The sequence below is a fragment of the Loxodonta africana genome, chromosome 1, assembly GCF_030014295.1.
Source record: "Loxodonta africana isolate mLoxAfr1 chromosome 1, mLoxAfr1.hap2, whole genome shotgun sequence".
NCBI classification, from domain to species: domain Eukaryota; kingdom Metazoa; phylum Chordata; class Mammalia; order Proboscidea; family Elephantidae; genus Loxodonta; species Loxodonta africana.
This window is the reverse complement of record NC_087342.1, coordinates 220,885,227-220,903,120: the sequence shown is the minus strand read 5'-3', so window position 1 is coordinate 220,903,120 and position 17,894 is coordinate 220,885,227. Positions and strand designations below refer to the sequence as shown.

The following is a 17,894-nucleotide window of genomic DNA, read 5'->3' as shown; positions in this document are numbered from 1 at the left end:
TTTCCTTTCTACAGGGGGCAGTCAAAACTCTACAGAGGGGAAATCCAGTTAAATTCAGAGCTAGATTTAGATGATAGCATACTGGAGAAATTTGCCTTCTCAAATGCTCTGTGCCTTTCTGGTAAGTTACACCATTTTCATTTCATCTGGGGAAGGTGAAATATCTAGTGAAAGTTTTGGCATGTTTTCACAGGCTACTCAACAAAACTTCAGCATTCGTTTTGTTTTTCTCCAGGAAAAAAAAATGTAGTCTATAGTATAAAATAGACTATCTGTGTTGAAGTTACTCATTCCTTATTAACTGTATTGATAAAGCTTACCCACTGCAAAAATATTCTTTGCATTATTATTACTTTTATTTTTCTCTCCTCTCCTCTCCATGGGATTGTTGTTCTTATATAATCTGCAATCCACACAGACAAAGCCCAATCCAGTACCAAAGAACAGTTGCCCTTGAGCCGATTCTGACTAACGGGGACCCCACGTGGGTCATAGTAAAACTCTGCACCATAGGATTTGCAGTGGCTGATTTTTCGGAAAAAGATCACCAGGCCTCTCTCCCAAAGGACCTCTAGATGGACTCAAACCTCCAGCCTTTTCTGCCAGCAAGCCCCATTAACTGGGCACGGGCCTCTGTGTGGAAAAACAAGATTCTAGTTTTTTGCAGGAATGGAACAAAGAGTCACAGTTGCTTTTAAATTTTTTCTGAAAAAACCACGCACCTGAGTAAAACTGTCAGTGGGGCATCGCAAGTTCTCCGATCAAAAACTGCTCGTGCACCTGATCTCCGCTGAGTGCTGGTGAGGCAGCCTGGCCCACTGCTTAGGAGGCTTCAGAGATTCAGGAACTTCACTCAGAGCCCTGAGGTGTGGAAGGGGAGGCCCAGAATCTCCTACTCTTGCTCTGTCTCTAGAGCTACCCGTAGTTTCAAGATGTACCTTTACACTTCCTGGTTTTCTGAGATGTAACGTTAGAAAATCAGGAATCCTGCCAAACCTAGCTTTGGTCGCCCAGCATGGCTTGGAAATCTATTCACGTTCCTCTATTTTTTTCCACTTTAGCGCTGCCCTTTATAGCTGGAGCCCTGGTGGCACGATGATTAAGAGGTAGGGCTGCTAATCAAAAGGTTGGCAGTTTGAGTCCACCATCTGCACCTCGGATACACCGTGGGGCAGTTCTGCTCTGTCCTGTAGGGTCACTGTGAATTGGAATCAACTTAACAGCAACAGATTGGGGTTTTCTGGTTTATAATAATAATTAACTATTCTTATATTTCAGTTTTAAATTTTTAGTACATTTGCCTCTTAAACTACTATTGAAATGGCAGTAAAGGTACTGTGCAATTATGTACTTTTATATGAATAGGAATATGATGATAATAAATAAAAGTTCCATTATCAATTTTTTTTTTTTCTCAGTGAAACTGGCTATTTGGGAAGCATCACTGGATAAATTTATTGAGTCCATTCAGTTAATTCCAGAGGTAACTATATGTATTTAATGCTGTTTTCAAAGATTGATTTCTATTTGGCGAAAAATGCAAATTTCTGAATATAATAACACAGGAGTATAACAAAGTGATTATAAACACTAGGAAAGCTACACTGAAATTAAGCAGAAAAAGAATTCCTTGTGACATATAAAATATTTTATTTCCTATTCCAGAAAGCTAGGAAAAACAGAAGGATGGAAACTCATATTGTTTTTTGTTTTTTACATTTAGAAGCTAGAATCCAAATAACTGCATTTCTCTGATAGTGTGATACTTTTAACGTAACTTAAAGGCAAAAAAGTGAAACGTTTTTTTCTCTCTGAGAAGATTATGACCATGTTTCTTGCTTTTAATGTGTTTTGTTAAACGTGAGAAAAACAGTGGCATGAAAAATGCATATGAAGTTATATTAAAATTTCAAAATCCATTAAGAATAATATCTACTGTAATTACTTTTGTTTTCGCTGTGAAAAAATACTCTAATTATATTTGAGGAAAGAGTCCCTGCTTTTCTGATAAGAGATTAGGAATGTATATCATAGGAAATGCTGATGAGAAGGAAAATGAAAAAAAGAATAAATACCTAAGAAGATTTTGAAATCTCAGGGCAGGTTGTGACATGTACCTGAGAGACAGTCATCCAGGAGACATCATTTACATGAAATTAAGATAATGCTGCTACAGAATTTGCTGTATGGTCCTATCACTTATTGGATATATTTTCTTTTTAAAAAAATGTTTGTTAAATAGGCTTTAAAAGCTGGGAAGAAGGTGAAACTATCTCATGAAGAAGTTATGCAGAAAATGGGTGAACTCTTTGCCCTAAGGTAAAAATTTCACTGTAACTAAAATATTTTATAAATGTAGCAATCCCCAGAAAAAAATCCCTGTCGCTGTGTAGTAAAAAGCAAATGTTTGTATCTTTATCATATAGAAATGTTTTCTCTTCATTGATTATAAGCAGGCAGAGCTCTTGCCTATTAGAAGCAGTTCGGCTATATGAGGACGGTACTGGGAGAAATACCATACTGCATTACAAAAGAGATCATAATTAGTCTGCATTAAACCCGTATCAGGAAGCACAGCAGGTATTCTGTGATGTTAAAAAGATACGTTCTAGTACTTGGATAGTGGGAATTCTCCGTAAAAATATATCTCTGCATTATAATGCTAAATTTAAAACAAAACCCCGTTGTCATTTAGTCCGTTCCGACTCACAGGGACCCTGTTGGACAGAGTAGAACTGCCCTGTAGCGTTTCTAAAGAGCTGCTGGTTGATTTGAGCTGCCGACCTTTCAGTTAGCAGCCGAGTTCTTAACTGCTGCGCCACAATTATTCCAGGAAAGTTAGATGCTGTATTTCATTGAATCTGAGACACTAAGATACTACAAGAACGGAAAAATACTATTAAACTATGCCGCAGTGCTTTTTTATCACGGAGTTTAAATTTCACACATGCTGAGATAGCTCCTTTAGTCTTATTCTACCCCATTTCCTCTTGGGCACACCTAACAAGGAAAGCATAAGAGAAATAAATTGGTTAAAGCAGTGACAACCGTCTTAGTTTCCTGGGGCCGCCATAACACCGTACCATAAAATAGGTGGCTTTAAAGAACAGAAATTTATTTTTCTTAGTTCTGGAGGCTAGAAATTGGAATCAGGGTGCCAGCAGGGCTGTGTTCTTCTCTGTCTGCTCTAGGGGAAGATTCCCTTGTCCCCTTCAGCTTCTGCTGGCCCCGGGTACTTATCGGCATTCCTTGGCTTGTAGGTGGATCCTTACATGCTGTCTTCATTCTGTGTGTGTGTGTGACTCTGTGTCCCTGTCTTCTTTTGTAAGAAGCCACTCAGAAGGGATTAGAGTTAGGACCCATCATACTGGGCTGTGACCTCATTTAATTTAACTGATAACATCTGCAAGGGAAAACTGTGTCTCCCAAACAAGTCACACTCACCAGTGCAGGAGTGAGGACATCAACATAGCTTTCTGGAGGATGCAGTTCAATCTGTAACAACCACTAAATCACAGCTGCCACCTCTAAGACACCTTCAACTTTAAGGTGCCTCCCATTTTCGGAAATGTTAAAATGTGAAGAACTATGTCTTAGATTTGGGAAAATACACTAAGGCATCTTTTAAGGTAAATATCTGAACAGCTTTTCTGTGTATTCTATCCTTGTAATCTCTCTAGGGTGTATGGAATGAGAGACATCCTGAGCATTGGTGTTATTCTCAGCAGCGCTGTTCAGCGTTTTCTCTCTCCTAGTGTATGGAATAAATTACCAGTTAACCTAAGAGTTGTTTGTCCACATTCCCCTTAGACACTTTGCCTGGAGAAGTGTCCACTGTCTCAGCATCTATGCATTTCTCACAGTTCAGGGGCCTTCATTCAGGGCACCAACCAAAATAAACAACCCATTCTTCAGGAGCACGCAGCAGTTCCTCTTTTCCAAGAAACTTAACGCCTCGAGTTCTCTGAGAAGTAGGGTGGAGAGACGCCTGTCTCTTCCCTTAGTGTAATACAGGCAGAATTGAATATTAAAAAAAAAAAAAAAAACCTGTTGCCATTTAGTCAATTCTGACTCATAGCAACCCTAAAGGACAGAGTAGAACTGCCCCATAGGGTTTCCAAGGAGCCGCTGGCTGGTAGATTCAGACTGTCAACATTTTGGTTAAGAGCCATAGCTCTTAACCGCTGTGCCACCAGGGTTTCCTCAAAACTCAGGAAATTAAGGCCAGTTTTTATAAAGGTTTTCTTTTCTAACCGCATTTTCTTACCTTTACAATAAAAGCGCTTATGTGTTAAAATAAATGTGATAAATCTGTAAATAGAAACATAGCAAGTTATATCAGGTGCAAAATTAAGTCACAAATCACTTACGGTATGATTTCATTTGCATAAACAAAAATGTTCATATTTATCTTGATATACATATACACGTACATGTGTGTGCATACACACTTTCCTGTGCATATACATACATGCATGTATGCATAGGAAAATATCTAGAAGGACACACCAGACAGTTTTTAGAGTCTGCCCTTGGGGAGAATAAGGGATGTGAGTTCTGTGGTAGGGTACGAGGGCCTGCCCGTGTTTTTATGAACTCTCCTCTCTTGCATTTTCTTTTTTATAGTAAACAAGCTATTCATGTGTTATTTTTGTAACTTAAATTTTTATTTAATTAAATTTTCTAAAAGTAAGCATAGACCTCCTGTATAAAAACGGTAGAAATTAAGAATGTGTGCGTGTGTATTTGTTTATCCCGTATGTGCATAAAGAAACACTGGAGGGATACAGAAGAAACTAGTAACAGTAGTTATAAAGAGTGAGAGAGGGGAAGATGGGGGCAGGAATGTAAGTAAGGTTGGTCTTTTTTTAACCTTTTTTGTATTATTTTGTTTTTTAAGCCATGTGATTATATTACCTATCTCTCTAAAACATTGTACATATATTGTCAAATTGATTAATAAAAAAAGAAACAAGCTTATAAATTGAAAACAAAATGGGAGGGTTTTTTTCCCCCATCTACTTCATAGATAGTATTGGTATTCTAGATTGAATTAATTTGAGAATTTTGAGATTCTGTCATAAATTTTCTTATTTACATGTTTCTCAAGTATTACAAAGGCCAACATTAAAAAAGTACATTTTTATAAAGCACCACGTAAATATGAAATACAATAGAAACAATGATTTTTTTTCACTCAAGCTAAAAATAAGAAAGTTATCATTTTCCTTTTTTCCAGACATCGTATAAACTTGAGTTCAGACTTCTTGATCACTCCTGATTTCTATTGGGACAGAGAAAACCTGGAAGGACTTTATGATAAAACCTGTCAGTTCCTCAGCATTAGTCGTAGAGTTAAGGTATGTATTTTGCACTTTTACTGAGAGAGAAAGATGTGTGGCCTATAATGTGTATAACTGTGAAGATAAATATTTTAAGTAAATGTGTTTAGCTGCTCTTAAAGAAATACCTTGTTTGACTTCTCATCAGTGCTCTTTAGATTAACCTTTCCACCTTCTTATCCTGTATACAGTTTTGAAATTTTCATGTCAAAAAGTCCCCTGGTATTTGCTTCGTAGACTAGATAAGACTGGCAAGAGTTTGGAGGCCTAGTGGTCCATTAGAAAGTTCTTTTCAAGTTTTAAACAGGAGTTTATGGAGTCCTGAACTACAATGGTGAGAGTGAGAATAGAAATGAATTTTAAAAAGAATCCTTTTTGGGGAATCAAACGATTAATAATAGGCCAGGGAGAGGGAAGAGTAAGGGATGACAGATAGTTGCCTTTCGGTGACAGGTGGAATGGTAGTACAACGTAGAGGTCAGAAAGGGCAAAGGTAATGAGCTACATTTAAGACATGCTAAGATTAAGGTAGCAGCAAGACTTCCCGTTAGAACTATGTCAAAGGCATTTGGAAGTGGGAAAGCAAAGTTGAGAAGAGAGACGTTTGTATCAAGGTAATAAATATGGAAGACGAAAGAAGAACTGATGCCTTTGAATTATGGTGTTGGTGAAGAATACTGAGTATACCATGGACTGCCAGAAGAATGAACAAATCTGTCTTGGAAGAAGTACAGCCACAATGGTGCTTAGAAGCGAGGATGGTGAGACTTGTCTCATGTACTGTGGACACGTTATCAGGAGGGACCAGTCCCTGGAGAACGACATTATGTTTAGTAAAGTAGAGGGTCAGCAAAAAAGAGAAAGATCCTCAACGAGATGGATTCACCCAGTGGCTACAACAATGGGCTCAAGCACAGCAATGATTGTAAGGATGGTGCAGTGTTCCATTCTGTTGTACGTAGGGTCGACAACACCTAACAACAGCAATGATGGAGGAAGACCAGTAGACCACATGGGGAAATACAGGGGTAGATTCACATTTGTATAACCACGCTGTTGAGATACGGAATTTTTCTATTGCCGCAGAGATCTCCCTTATGAGACCCTTTTATACTGATGTTCGTCTCCCTCCTCTACCATTCCTAACCCCTGGCAAAGAATCATCTGTTCTCCAGCTCTACAGTTTTGTCACTTTCAGCATGTTGTATAAACAGAATCATACAGTGTGTGACTTTTGAGATTAGCTTCCCCCCTGCCCCCCCCACAGCATAATGCCCTTGGGATTTGTCCAAGTTGGTGTGTGTATCAGTTCCTGCCTTCCAGTGGGTTACTTGAACGTCTTTTGGAATTCTGTTTTGATTTATCTATATTGTTTTTGAGTGTATCACTTTGCATAGATATTTAGTGTGATTTAGTGACAGGAACCTATCAAAGTCTGCTGGTTTCGATTCGCCATTTTACCAGATTCAATGAAGTGTAGAAACCTGCTTCCCTTTATACCCCTTTACTTACTGTGCATTTCCCTCATTTATGATATAACCCAAGCCCAGTGCCGTCTAGTCGATTCCGACTCATAGCGACCCTGTAGGACAGAGTAGAACTGCCCCGTGGAGTTTCCAAGGAGCGCCTGGCGGATTCAAACTGCCGACCCTTTGGTTAGCAGCTTATAGTTGTGTTAAATCTTCCCTCTGCACACACTGACAGCTTCATCAGTGTGAGAATTTTAACCGTCTGTTTAGAAATCACAAAGGAGAAGGGAAACCTTTCATATTTGCCCATATTTTTATTGTTGTTCTTTTTTGCCATCCTGATGTCCTAAGATTTTTTTTATTCTTCCTGTCTCCAGAAAATTCTTAGCTATCCTTTTAGAGGTAGGTTATGAGATACCAACCAAAAGCTCTAAGTGATGCTCTAAAGACATTTGGCAAATTTTTTTTTTTTCTATTAAGGAAATTTTTTTTCTTGAGAAATACAGTTGTAGCTTATCCCATGAAGATGGTCAGTTTAAACTATAGGTTCTTAAAACTAAATCTGATTTACCTTTCCTACCTTAAATTTAAATTTTAGGAACATCCAGCAGTCCCTGAGAATCCACTTGACTTTTTCTCTGGGACGGAAGTTCAAGATTCTTTTAAATTATCTTTACAAATCAAATTACTTCATCCACGTATTTAATGGATTCTGTGTTAGGAAGTGCAGCAGGATAGCTAAAGTAGAAGTAGCAATATATTAGGGAAAAAAAAAAGGGGGGGACGTTATATGGAATTGAAGCTGCACTCTTGGTATCCCCTCTTCCTTAAAACACAGTAGTGAAAGAAGATGCTTTCCTCCTAGATACGTGGTGGAGCACACCAGAGAGACAAAAGGGATGATGGGCCTCATGGGCCTGGAGGGTCAGGTATGTGGATAGGTGCCTACGAGAGATCAGTGTCGGCCACGTGCATTTGAACAATATCTCACTTTCTGTAACATATTCATAAATTAGGTTTCTGAAAACTTAAAATAACTAAAATATTTGTGTAAATTCTTTTGGCATCTGACAAAGTTTATAGGACTCTCCTCTATTCCACTGAATCTGTCTTCCCAATATAAAAACAAAACAAAATCAGTTCCTGTTGATTCTAACGCATGGCAGCCCCACATGTGTTACAACAGAACTGTGCTCCACAGGGACCTCACTGGCTGATTTTTCAGAACTGGATTGCCAGACCTTTCTTCTGTGGTGCCTTTGAATGGGCACAAACCACCAACCTTTTGTTTATCACCTGAGCGCATTAACCATTTCCTCCCATCCAGGAATTCCTTCCCAGTAGCAGAAGTGCCTTATTGTCACCGACTTGGCTTGATTCGTTTACTACAACTACTTGTCCTTCTCATGTTCCCCAGCCTACTCTGAGACATCACTTTGGTATTGAATCTTCAATATAAGTTATGAAACAAACCTAAAAGTGCCCAAACTACATTTCTCAAAGTGTTTTCTGTTTCCCAAAGGCAGTTAAGACTGGTTAGATTATGTGAAGAATGTTTAGAAGCTGTTAAGGATTTTAGTCTCGCTTATTGTGGTCAGCACAATGCTGGCACTATAGATAATACAACATAAAAATAAAAACTTGTTCCGGCTTTAAGCAAGCTTTACTGTATGACAAGAAGACATGCAGAACAAAGGAGGCTGGTAGCACTTGGAGAAAGTTGTTTCTTTTTTTTTTTCCTCTCAAGATGGGGAAAGAGTCTTGAGAAAATAGAGGCAATTAGGCCTGAGATGTGCTGAAATGCAGCTGGAAAAAGACCAGGGCGGAGGTAAGATCATTTCATTTGGTAAATAGAAGGGCACTGAAGACTTCTGAGCAGTTACAGAAGTGTGGCAGGAGGAGGAAGCAGAGTGCCTGGGTTCTGTCAGCGGCTCTCTTCTCTGCTCGTGCAGCCTACTGCGTGAGCCAAAAACCAAAAACAAACCCAGTGCCTTCGAGTCGATTCCAACTCATAGTGACCCTATAGGACAGAGTAGAACTGCCGCGTGGAGTCTCCAAGGAGCACCTGGTGGATTCAAACTGCTTATCTTTTGGTTAGCAGCCGTAGCTCTTAACCACTATGCCACCAGGGTTACCACTCCATGAACAGTCTTGTTCATTTCCATGACTTCTACTTACACTGTATTATCTTTGTAGCCAGCTGCCCCCTCCCCGCCCCCCACGCTGTCTCTGTGACCCTAGGTCAGAGCTGGCAAATAAAAGAACATCATCCTTCAGACTGCTAAATAGGTAAATGCCAGCCACAAGTTTGGGGAGTCCACACAATACCCCATCCTTCTGACCTGAGGTGGCCGATTAGGGGCTGGCTTCCCACTACCCCTTCAGGATGCCAGCCATAAGCTCAAGAGTCTACATACACATGTTGTTTTGTAAGCATGTTGCTTACTTTCTGACCTACTGGCTCCCACTGCCCTCTTTGGGTTCGATAATTCACTGGAATGACTCACAGAATTCCAAGTATACCATACTTATGACTACAGATTTATTATAGCCAAAAGCGATACAAATGAAGAGACACATAGGGTGATACCTGGGAGAGTTTTGAACATGGAGCTTCCATTTCCCAGTGGATAGGTATCCTCCTGAGAACGGATGTTCTTGCCAACCAGGAAGCTTTCTGAGCCTCAGTGTTCAGGGCTTTTATCAGCCACTCCTGCATGATAGGCTAAATCATGCCTCCTGAGACTAGTTGATACCGGCCTCACAGGTTTACCAAATCTCACAGGTTCTCCACATATCTGAGAGCATCCTTTTCAGAAATACTTGTGTCAATCCCTTTAGAATGTAAACTCCCTGAGATCAGAAACTGTGATTATTTTCTTCCCTGCTCTAGTCCTAGTTCCTAGCAAACGCCTATCATGTAGTATGTGTTCAGTAAGTATTTGTAGAATTAATCAATGATTGAGATTCCAAAGCGAAGCTCATTGAATTCTCCCATGAAATCTTGAACTTCCTCTATTCTGTTTCAGTTAATGGCAGAATTGCCTAGCCTCACCTGCTGAGTCCCACAACCAGAAAACCGAACTTCATCTATTTTCCTACATATCCAGTCACCAGACTATCCTTCATTTTCTCCTAAGTGTCATTCATTCATTGACAAATACTGAATGTGTAAATGATAGACTCTGGGCGGGTGAAACACGAAGAGACAGCATACTGACTCCTGGCATTAAGCCCCGACTATTAATTTTTTTTTTTTTTTTTATTAATATGCATCTCCACTGCCACTCATCTTCACCTCTCCCTAGACTGTCATCACACCTTCTTCACTATCTCCCAGCTCCTAGACTGACCTTTTTCCAGTCCGTCCTGTACCCTTTAGCCAGAAGGTAGAGACATGTCTGTCTTGTTCACCATTCCATCTCCTTTACCCACCATAAAAATAGTAAATGCTAAATATTAGAATTCTGAGCAAAGTAGTTCCTATTACCTGAGAGTAAAGTTCAAGCATGGTCTGTTAGTTTTCTGTTGCTGTGACAAATCACTACAGTCAGAAGTCTGGCATAGGCCTCACCAGGCAAAGCTGAGGCATCAGCAGGCTGCATTCCTTTTTGAAGGCTTTGGGTAGGGTCTGTTTCCTTGCCTTTTCCAGCTTCCAGAGGCTGCCCACCTTTCTTGGCTCGTGGCCGTCCAACAAAGGTGGGGCGTGTCCTCCTCACATTGCATCACTCTTCCCCCATCTTCTGCCTCCCTCCTCCACTCATAAGGACCCACCCAGAAAATCTAGGATTATCTCCCTATTTTAAGGTCAGGTGATTAACATTAATTCCATATACAGCCCTAATTCTCCTTTGCCATGTAACCTAACAGCATATTCACAGGTTCTAAGGATTAGGACACGAGCATCTTTTGGGTCCATTTTCTGCCTGCCACACATGGTCTGCAGTACCTCTCACATCCTGGTACCAACTTCCCTTTCTGACTTCACTTTCTAGTGTTTCAGTTCTCCAGCTGTACTTGCCGCCATGCCATGGCTGTTTCCTCTGCTCAAAATGCTGCCTCCTCTGCACCTCCGCCCTCCCCCACCTTCTCCTCCTGGTAGCTGCCTATTTACAGCCCAGTTCACATTTCCCACCTCTGGGAAGCCTTGGCTACTTATCCTGCTTCCTCCTCTGCACGCCTGTAACACTCAGGACTCCACAGCTGAGTGAATATGAAGCGTGCATGAGTCAGATCTGTGGTATGCACCTGAGAACAAGGGTGGAACGAGCTCGGGAAATGTGTAATGCACAAACCCAGTTAGGACGGTCTCTCTCCTCAGCATCCTCTGTGACTTTGGCTTCATTCTTTCCTTCTCTGTGGTATTCTCTCTAAAGTGGGGATAATAGAGGTGTGGGACATGCTGGTAAACTTGAACGGAGTTTTATTTTAGGAGTCCAGCGGACACAGCTTGGAGCATGTGCCCAACTTTGGCCAGTCATCGTGATGAGGGAATTGGCCATTGTGGTTGGTATCTTGGTTAGTGCTGCCACAACAGATACACCACAAGGAAATGGATTTTTCCACAGTTCTGGAGTCTGAAAGTCCAAATCAGGGTCTCAGCTGGGTTGATTCTTTCTAGGGACTCTCCTAGTTTCTGGTGTCTGTGGCCACAGTTTGCATTCCTTTCTTGTAGACAGGTTCTCTGTGTCTGTCTTCCCTCTGTGTGTCCGTGTAACTAAGAAATGGTTAGGTTTAGGAATCACCCTACACTGGCATGATCTCATTAACCTAACAAAAGAAAAAACTCTGTTTCCAAATGAGGTCATATTTATAGGTACAGGGGTCAGGATTTCAAACCGTTTGGGGAGGAAACAATTCAATCCGTAACAGCAGGCACACCTGGGTCTCGTGCCTACCCCACTGACCCCCAGGCTTGTGAGGTGGGACAAGGGGGGAGGGAGGGTGTCAGGTAGGTGTTGACACCATGATGGGCAGCATTACATGGTTGAAAATAGTGGAAAAGTAACTCCCCCAAAAGGAGGAGGCAGAAGGGAAGGGTACTGAGCAGACGAACAGATAAGGCAGAGTGAAGTAAGTGTTAAAATAGACAACAGATGCTGTGGGCACACTGAGGCAAGGGGGGGAGGCAGTACACAAAGGCTAAGCCCTCGGGGTTGAGGGGGGTGCCAGCATCTAGAGTGATTGCACTGAATGAATGGTTTCCTTCTGGAGAGGGCAGCGGTGAGGTTTTTAAGGAGGGGAATGACATGATCCAACCGTTTTTTTAGAATGAAAAATTTGATGAAAGCAACCAGGCAGTAGTAAATGGTAAGCAGGGGACTGACTCTATGGTGGAGAATGACTGCAGAGTGGCCGGAGTGGGGTTAGAGATCGAATGCTATCACTAGTGACTAAGAAGAGCGTGACCTGACTTCACAGGGAACCCAAGAAGAGGGATAGGCTTGAACAAGATGTCACTTTTTGTTTCTGAAAAGTTGAATTTGAGGTGCTAGCAGGAAACCCAGATGTTTTATAGGCAGTGAGAAACTCAGAGGGAAGATCAGGATGAGGCATTTATTTGTATTTGTGACCTATGAAAACCGATAAAAGTTTAGATCAGTCCCAAAATGTGGGAGATGTGCACACATACAGGTGAATTTAGGTGATAGATGGACCTAGAATTAAATGACACTGAAGCATTGAGGCAGCTGACATCTCTCACCCTGATCAGCACAGCCTCCGGTGTCTGCTGCTCTCCCTCCAGCAGCTGTCAGGCCCAGCTTTGTGCAGGCAGCGCTACGCACATCCTTACTGCTTTTCTGTGTGTGGCAGCGACAGTTTCCTTTTAAAATAAACATCACTAAGCAAAGTCTTTCGGAAATTAAATAATACAACTATCCTTACGTTACGGAAAATGGTGATGGTGGGACGCAGATGACTGAAGTTTAGGTAACACCTACATAAATTAGAAGAGGGATAGAATCATGCCAAGGGGAGTGCAGAGCCAGAGGGAAAAGAGGGACAAGGCCAGGACTTTGGGAAATGTCACCTAAAGGGAGGAGGAGGTAGAGAATGATGGTCAGAGGTAGAACTCTTCGTTCTTAGGGGAGGAGAAGCCACAACAAGTGTGCATTCAAGGTATTGTCAAATGCTCGGCTTTGGGGAGTTTGAAGGGAGCTGTGTATCATGTGCAACTCCTAAAGGGTTAAGGAACACACTGGGTGATGAGGAAGTGGGAGAAGAAACTTGTCTGTTTATTAGTCAGTGTTGGAAGTAAATGGAAAAGGGTTGGGTCAGTAGTTTGAAGAGAAGCTTAAAGGTTTTTAGACCAAGGTGGACCAGCCAATAGGAATGAAAAAAGGAGGAGGGAAGGAAGAAGGAAAAGAGGCAGGAAATGGCAGGCAGAAAAGAGGTGGTGTTGTAAACCTTTATATGGACTAGATACTACAGAGCGGCCGTGAAGTCTGGAAGTGTGGATGAGTGGATGCTGCATGTTACCAGTGTGGCTCTGTGCGCTCACATCCTGCCTGTCCTGCATGTGTACCTGGGACGCACTGCCTCTGATGGCTTGTGTCCAGTCTTCACCAGCTCAACCTGAACCTTCAGCACACCCTAGAAGTAATCAGGGGTGTCAAACTACTGTTTCTGTCTCCAGAATCCAGTTTGCAGAGGAAAGTGAAATGCAGAGAGATTCAGGAGGTATAACTTGTTAGTAGTTTCATCTAAGTTTTTAAATTCAAAGATCCTATTTTCTCTGATCTCCTTCAGCTTGTGAGGTTTAACACAAAATCCTTGAAGTTCAGAATTTAAAGCTGTGCCATCTAGTGGTGAGTGTGCTAAGTGAGGGTTTTTGACAGTGGGGCTTTACTCTTTAGCCTTTTTAGTAGAAGGTAGTCATTTTTGTCATTTTTCCAAAAACCAACCAACTAGTTGCTATTCAGTCAATTCTGACTTAAGCCATGGTGTAAGAATCGTTTTTCAAGTCTGCCTTTTTTAACTACTAAAAAACCCAAGGTCAGCTACCAAAAACTAGAACTCAGAATCTCAGAGCTGCAGTCACAGTCTAACCAAGACGAGCGCTTCACTGAGTGCAGAGTACTTGCAGTTAAACCTGTGCGTTACAGAACGTCTCCGGATGGATCCCCAAGGAGTTGGTAATGTTGGTTGGCTGTGAGGACTTGGGGGCGAGAGTTGAAGGATGATTTTTCACTGTATACCTATATAAACCTTCAGAATTCTGAAGAAGGTACTATTTTTTAATAAATTCTGAAACATACAGACAGGAGCTTTCTCCACCTTTTCCTACACAGGTCATGAACGAAAAGCTCCAACACTGCACGGAACTAACAGATCTAATGCGGAACCACCTACACGAGAAGCGGGCCCTCCGCCTGGAGTGGATGATCGTCATCCTCATCACCATCGAGGTAAGAGGAACACTCTGCCCTCGCCCGCCTTTTCCTCCACACATAGATGCCGCGGTAATGACAGATGAGGTGGAGAACTGGAGCACCGGGGACACAGGGTGACTTTGTTCTAGTTACTAAATAGGCTGTTTGCAGGTGAGGTGAAGTTTCAGATGACTCCGGTATTCTCTCACAAACGAACTAAATGTAATTTTTGAAGAAGTTCCCAAATTTTCCCGAAGATAGCACTGGCAAAGAGCTCTAGCTGTAAATTTATTACAGATAGCCCAGGATCAAGTACCTGTGCCTCAGACCTGCAGCTGCCCTCTGGGAAGGGCAAGTACTTCCTCTTACTTCAGGGGCATTTTTCATCAATTACCATCTTGGAAAAGTCATTTTCATTTGTACCAGTAATTTGTTTGCCATGACGTTGATCCTTTTCACTTTTTCTTACCTGAAGGTAATGTTTGAACTGGGACGAGTACTTTTTCTGATCAAGTGACACACGAAGGTGTCACTGCAAGGTGTATTCAGGTTCTGCAATCAAAACTGAATGTCCACTGTTGGATGATCTCTTATTTAATAGGTATTAAAAAATTTTTTTAATGCCATCATCATCAGATATATTGTTGTTTGAATAAAAATTATGAACAATCTGGTATTTGGGTCTGTAATACTGACAGTTCAATCAGAAAACGTTTACTTCAGGTTAAAGAACTTTGGATAACCTTAGCATCTAGAAAATCCAGGCAAACATACTTCTTACAGCCAAAAAAGGCTTAGATTTTAGGCGCTACTTCTTAATCCCCAGGGACTCCAGTCATGGCCCTGGCTAAGAAAGAACCAACCGTACAGAACTCAGTAGTGTTGACACAAATATATTAAAGAAGAAGACAGGTTCTGATGGCAGAAATGGGTTTTATAGACCATTTTTGGAAGGCAGGATTTAAGTATGGCTGCTCACTGCACTTTGCTTTTTGTTAATACTTTCCTTCCTTTCACCACTAATCAAAATATTTTCCCAAACACAAATTTTTTGTTTGCATATGTTTTGGAGAGATTAAGAAAAAAAAATTAACACGTCTTATAATTACCATCTTGAATTGACAATTAACGTTTGGGGGGAAAAAAAAAAGGTCTTGTTTATTCTCATTGGCCTTCTTTCTACATACAACCCCTCTTACCCCACACCTCTCCCCACCAGGATATATTTAAGGGTATGTTATCTTTTTTCTTTCATACATATATGCATATTCATGAATGAAATATATGGTTCTAAAATGCAAGTTGTTTTGTGACTTTTTTAACTGCTACATAGTATTCCACCATAAGAATTTTCATCCTGTTTACCCTATATTCTTTCACAGATGGACATTTATGTATTTGTTTGCTATAATAATGCTGTGAACATCCTTGTGTCTTTTTCAACACACTGCAGTTCTCCTCCTTCAGTAGCCATCTTCTACCCCAAAGAACAAGTGGCATCGATAATTCAAGAACTGCTTTTTAGATGAAGTTCCACATAAGCGCTTTCATAAAACTGACTTGCCTGTGAACACACCTGCCATCAGTGTATCAAGCCTGTTCTACTCTCCCACCTTCTCACACTTGGCTCTCTGTTTAAAAGCCTTCGGGAAGCCAAACGAGACAGTTTGAAATACTGGCCAGTGACACCTCCTTTAACGAGCCCCTCCCCTGCCCCAACCCATGAAGAACTACATCTGCATAACAGTTGTACAAGGTCATCAATATATACAGTTTGTTTTTTGGCTCAACTAACTGTTTTTGTCTCAACAAGCAGTACCCTGAATAATTCAATCCAGAAAGAACATGAACATTTAATGACAAAGAACTTTTCCATTTATATACAAAGAACGAAAAAATCATCAGTAAGATTTTCAATCATGAACATTTATTAGGATACAATTTCATGGGGGAAATAAAAGAGTTTCAAGGGAAAAAGGAACAATGTAAATTTGAATCATCGTTACACCTTTCACAGCTCTTTAAATTTACGAAAAAAAAAGCCTTAACTTAAATTATGGAAGTTTTACAAATTACTTTTAAGTGTAACACAAACAAAAAATTTAAGACCACCACTTCCCTAGAACCAGGTTTCTCAACCTTGGCTCTCCTGACATTTTGGACCAGAGACGTCTGTTGTAGGGGCTTGTCCTGTGCATTGTAGGACTTTGAGCAGCATCCCTGGCCTCTACTAGATGCCAGTAGCACCCTCCCCATCAAAAACATTTCCAGATGCTGCCAGGTGTCCTTTGGCAAAATCCCCCTGGGCTGAGAACCACTGCTTCAGAGTCAACACCTACAAGTGGAATTGCTGCCTCACTGGGAATGGGCCTTTTCACTATTTACTGCTTGCTTTTTTTTTTTTTTTATACTGTTACATGCATTACCCTAATTTACTGTTATTAGGAAAAGGTGTGCTGCATCAGGGTTATATCCTTTCATCATATTTATTCAACCTATATGCTGGAGCCCTGGTGGCGCAATGATTAAGAGCTACAGCTTCTAACCAAAAGGTCTGCAGTTCAAATCCACCAGCCGCTCCTTGGAAACCCTATGAGGCAGATTTACTCTTTCCTTATAAGGTCACTATGAGTCAGAATCACCTTGAAAACAGGTTATGTGCTGAGTGAGCAAATAATCCAAGAAGCTGGACTATATGAAGAAGGTGGCATCACGGGGCGGGGGGCGGGGGGGGGGGACGACTCATTAACAACCTGTTACACAGATGACACAATCTTGCTTGCTGAAAGTGAAGGACTTAAAACACTGATGAAGATCAAAGACCACAGCCTTCGGTATGGATTACAACTCAACATAAAAACAAAAAATCCTCACAACTGGACCAATAAGCAACATCATGATAAACTGAGAAAAGACAGAGGTCGTCAAGGATTTCATTTTACTTGGATCCACAATCAACTCCCATGGAAGCAGCAGTGAGGAAATCAAAGGACGCACTGCATCAAGCAAATCTGCAACAGACCTCTTTTAAAGTTTTGAAAAGCAGAGATGTCACTTTGAGGACTAAGGTGTGGCTTGACCGAAGCCATGGCATTTTCAGTCACCTCCTATGCATGTGAAAACTGGACAGTAAGGAAGACTGAAAAATTGATGCCTTTCAATTATGGTGTTAGTGAAGAATACCGAATATACCATGGACTGCCAGCAGAATGACCAAATCTGTCTTGGAAAAAGTATGACCAGCAAGCTCCTTATGTTGGTTTTAATACCTACGAATTTCACTGCAGGATAGGAAGAGGCAGTGTTAAAACATTTGTTGCAAAATGGTCTGATAAGGTTGAGTGCCCCTGCTACTCTAAAAGTCAAAGGTCTTCACAGACAAGCTGAACTCCTGGCTCTCCCTAGCTGTGTGACCACATGCCCATTAAGCAGTCTTGAGGACTCACCTTCATCTGGAGAAGAGAGTTAACTTTTACCTAGTAAGGACATTGTGAGAATTAAATGAACTCAAGCATACAGGGTGCACAGCTATTCAATTAAAAGAAAAACCAAAACTATGTTTTAATTATTATGAAATAGTCATTACTCACTATCCCTGACTTGACTTTTTCCTACCTTATCATCTCTACCATATATCATTCCTCAGTCGACACCTGAGGAACACTGCCCCCGCCGCCCCTTAAATGCTCACGCTTAGCCCAAGAATTATC

General features: G+C 41.1%; 1 protein-coding gene across 10 annotated transcripts in view; it reads left to right on the top strand.

The window, feature by feature from the left end:
- Nucleotides 1-17,894, top strand: part of RMND1 (required for meiotic nuclear division 1 homolog) — a 59,801-nt gene that overhangs the window by 32,071 nt on the left and 9,836 nt on the right. The window contains exons 7-13 of one of the 10 annotated variants that reach the window (XR_002785614.2): nt 15-121; nt 1,419-1,483; nt 2,243-2,319; nt 5,240-5,360; nt 14,104-14,220; nt 14,660-14,785; nt 15,638-16,901. Coding sequence is in view for 8 of the 10 variants with exons in the window: in XM_023547219.2 (XP_023402987.1) it covers nt 15-121; nt 1,419-1,483; nt 2,243-2,319; nt 5,240-5,360; nt 7,677-7,740; nt 14,104-14,288 (619 nt within the window). In the remaining 2 variants the exon portion in view is untranslated. Of the gene's footprint in view, nt 1-14; nt 122-1,418; nt 1,484-2,242; nt 2,320-5,239; nt 5,361-7,676; nt 7,741-14,103; nt 16,902-17,894 lie in introns of those variants that run through there. The other 9 variants (XR_002785620.2, XM_023547285.2, XM_010597493.3 and 6 more) reach the window with 9 other exon arrangements.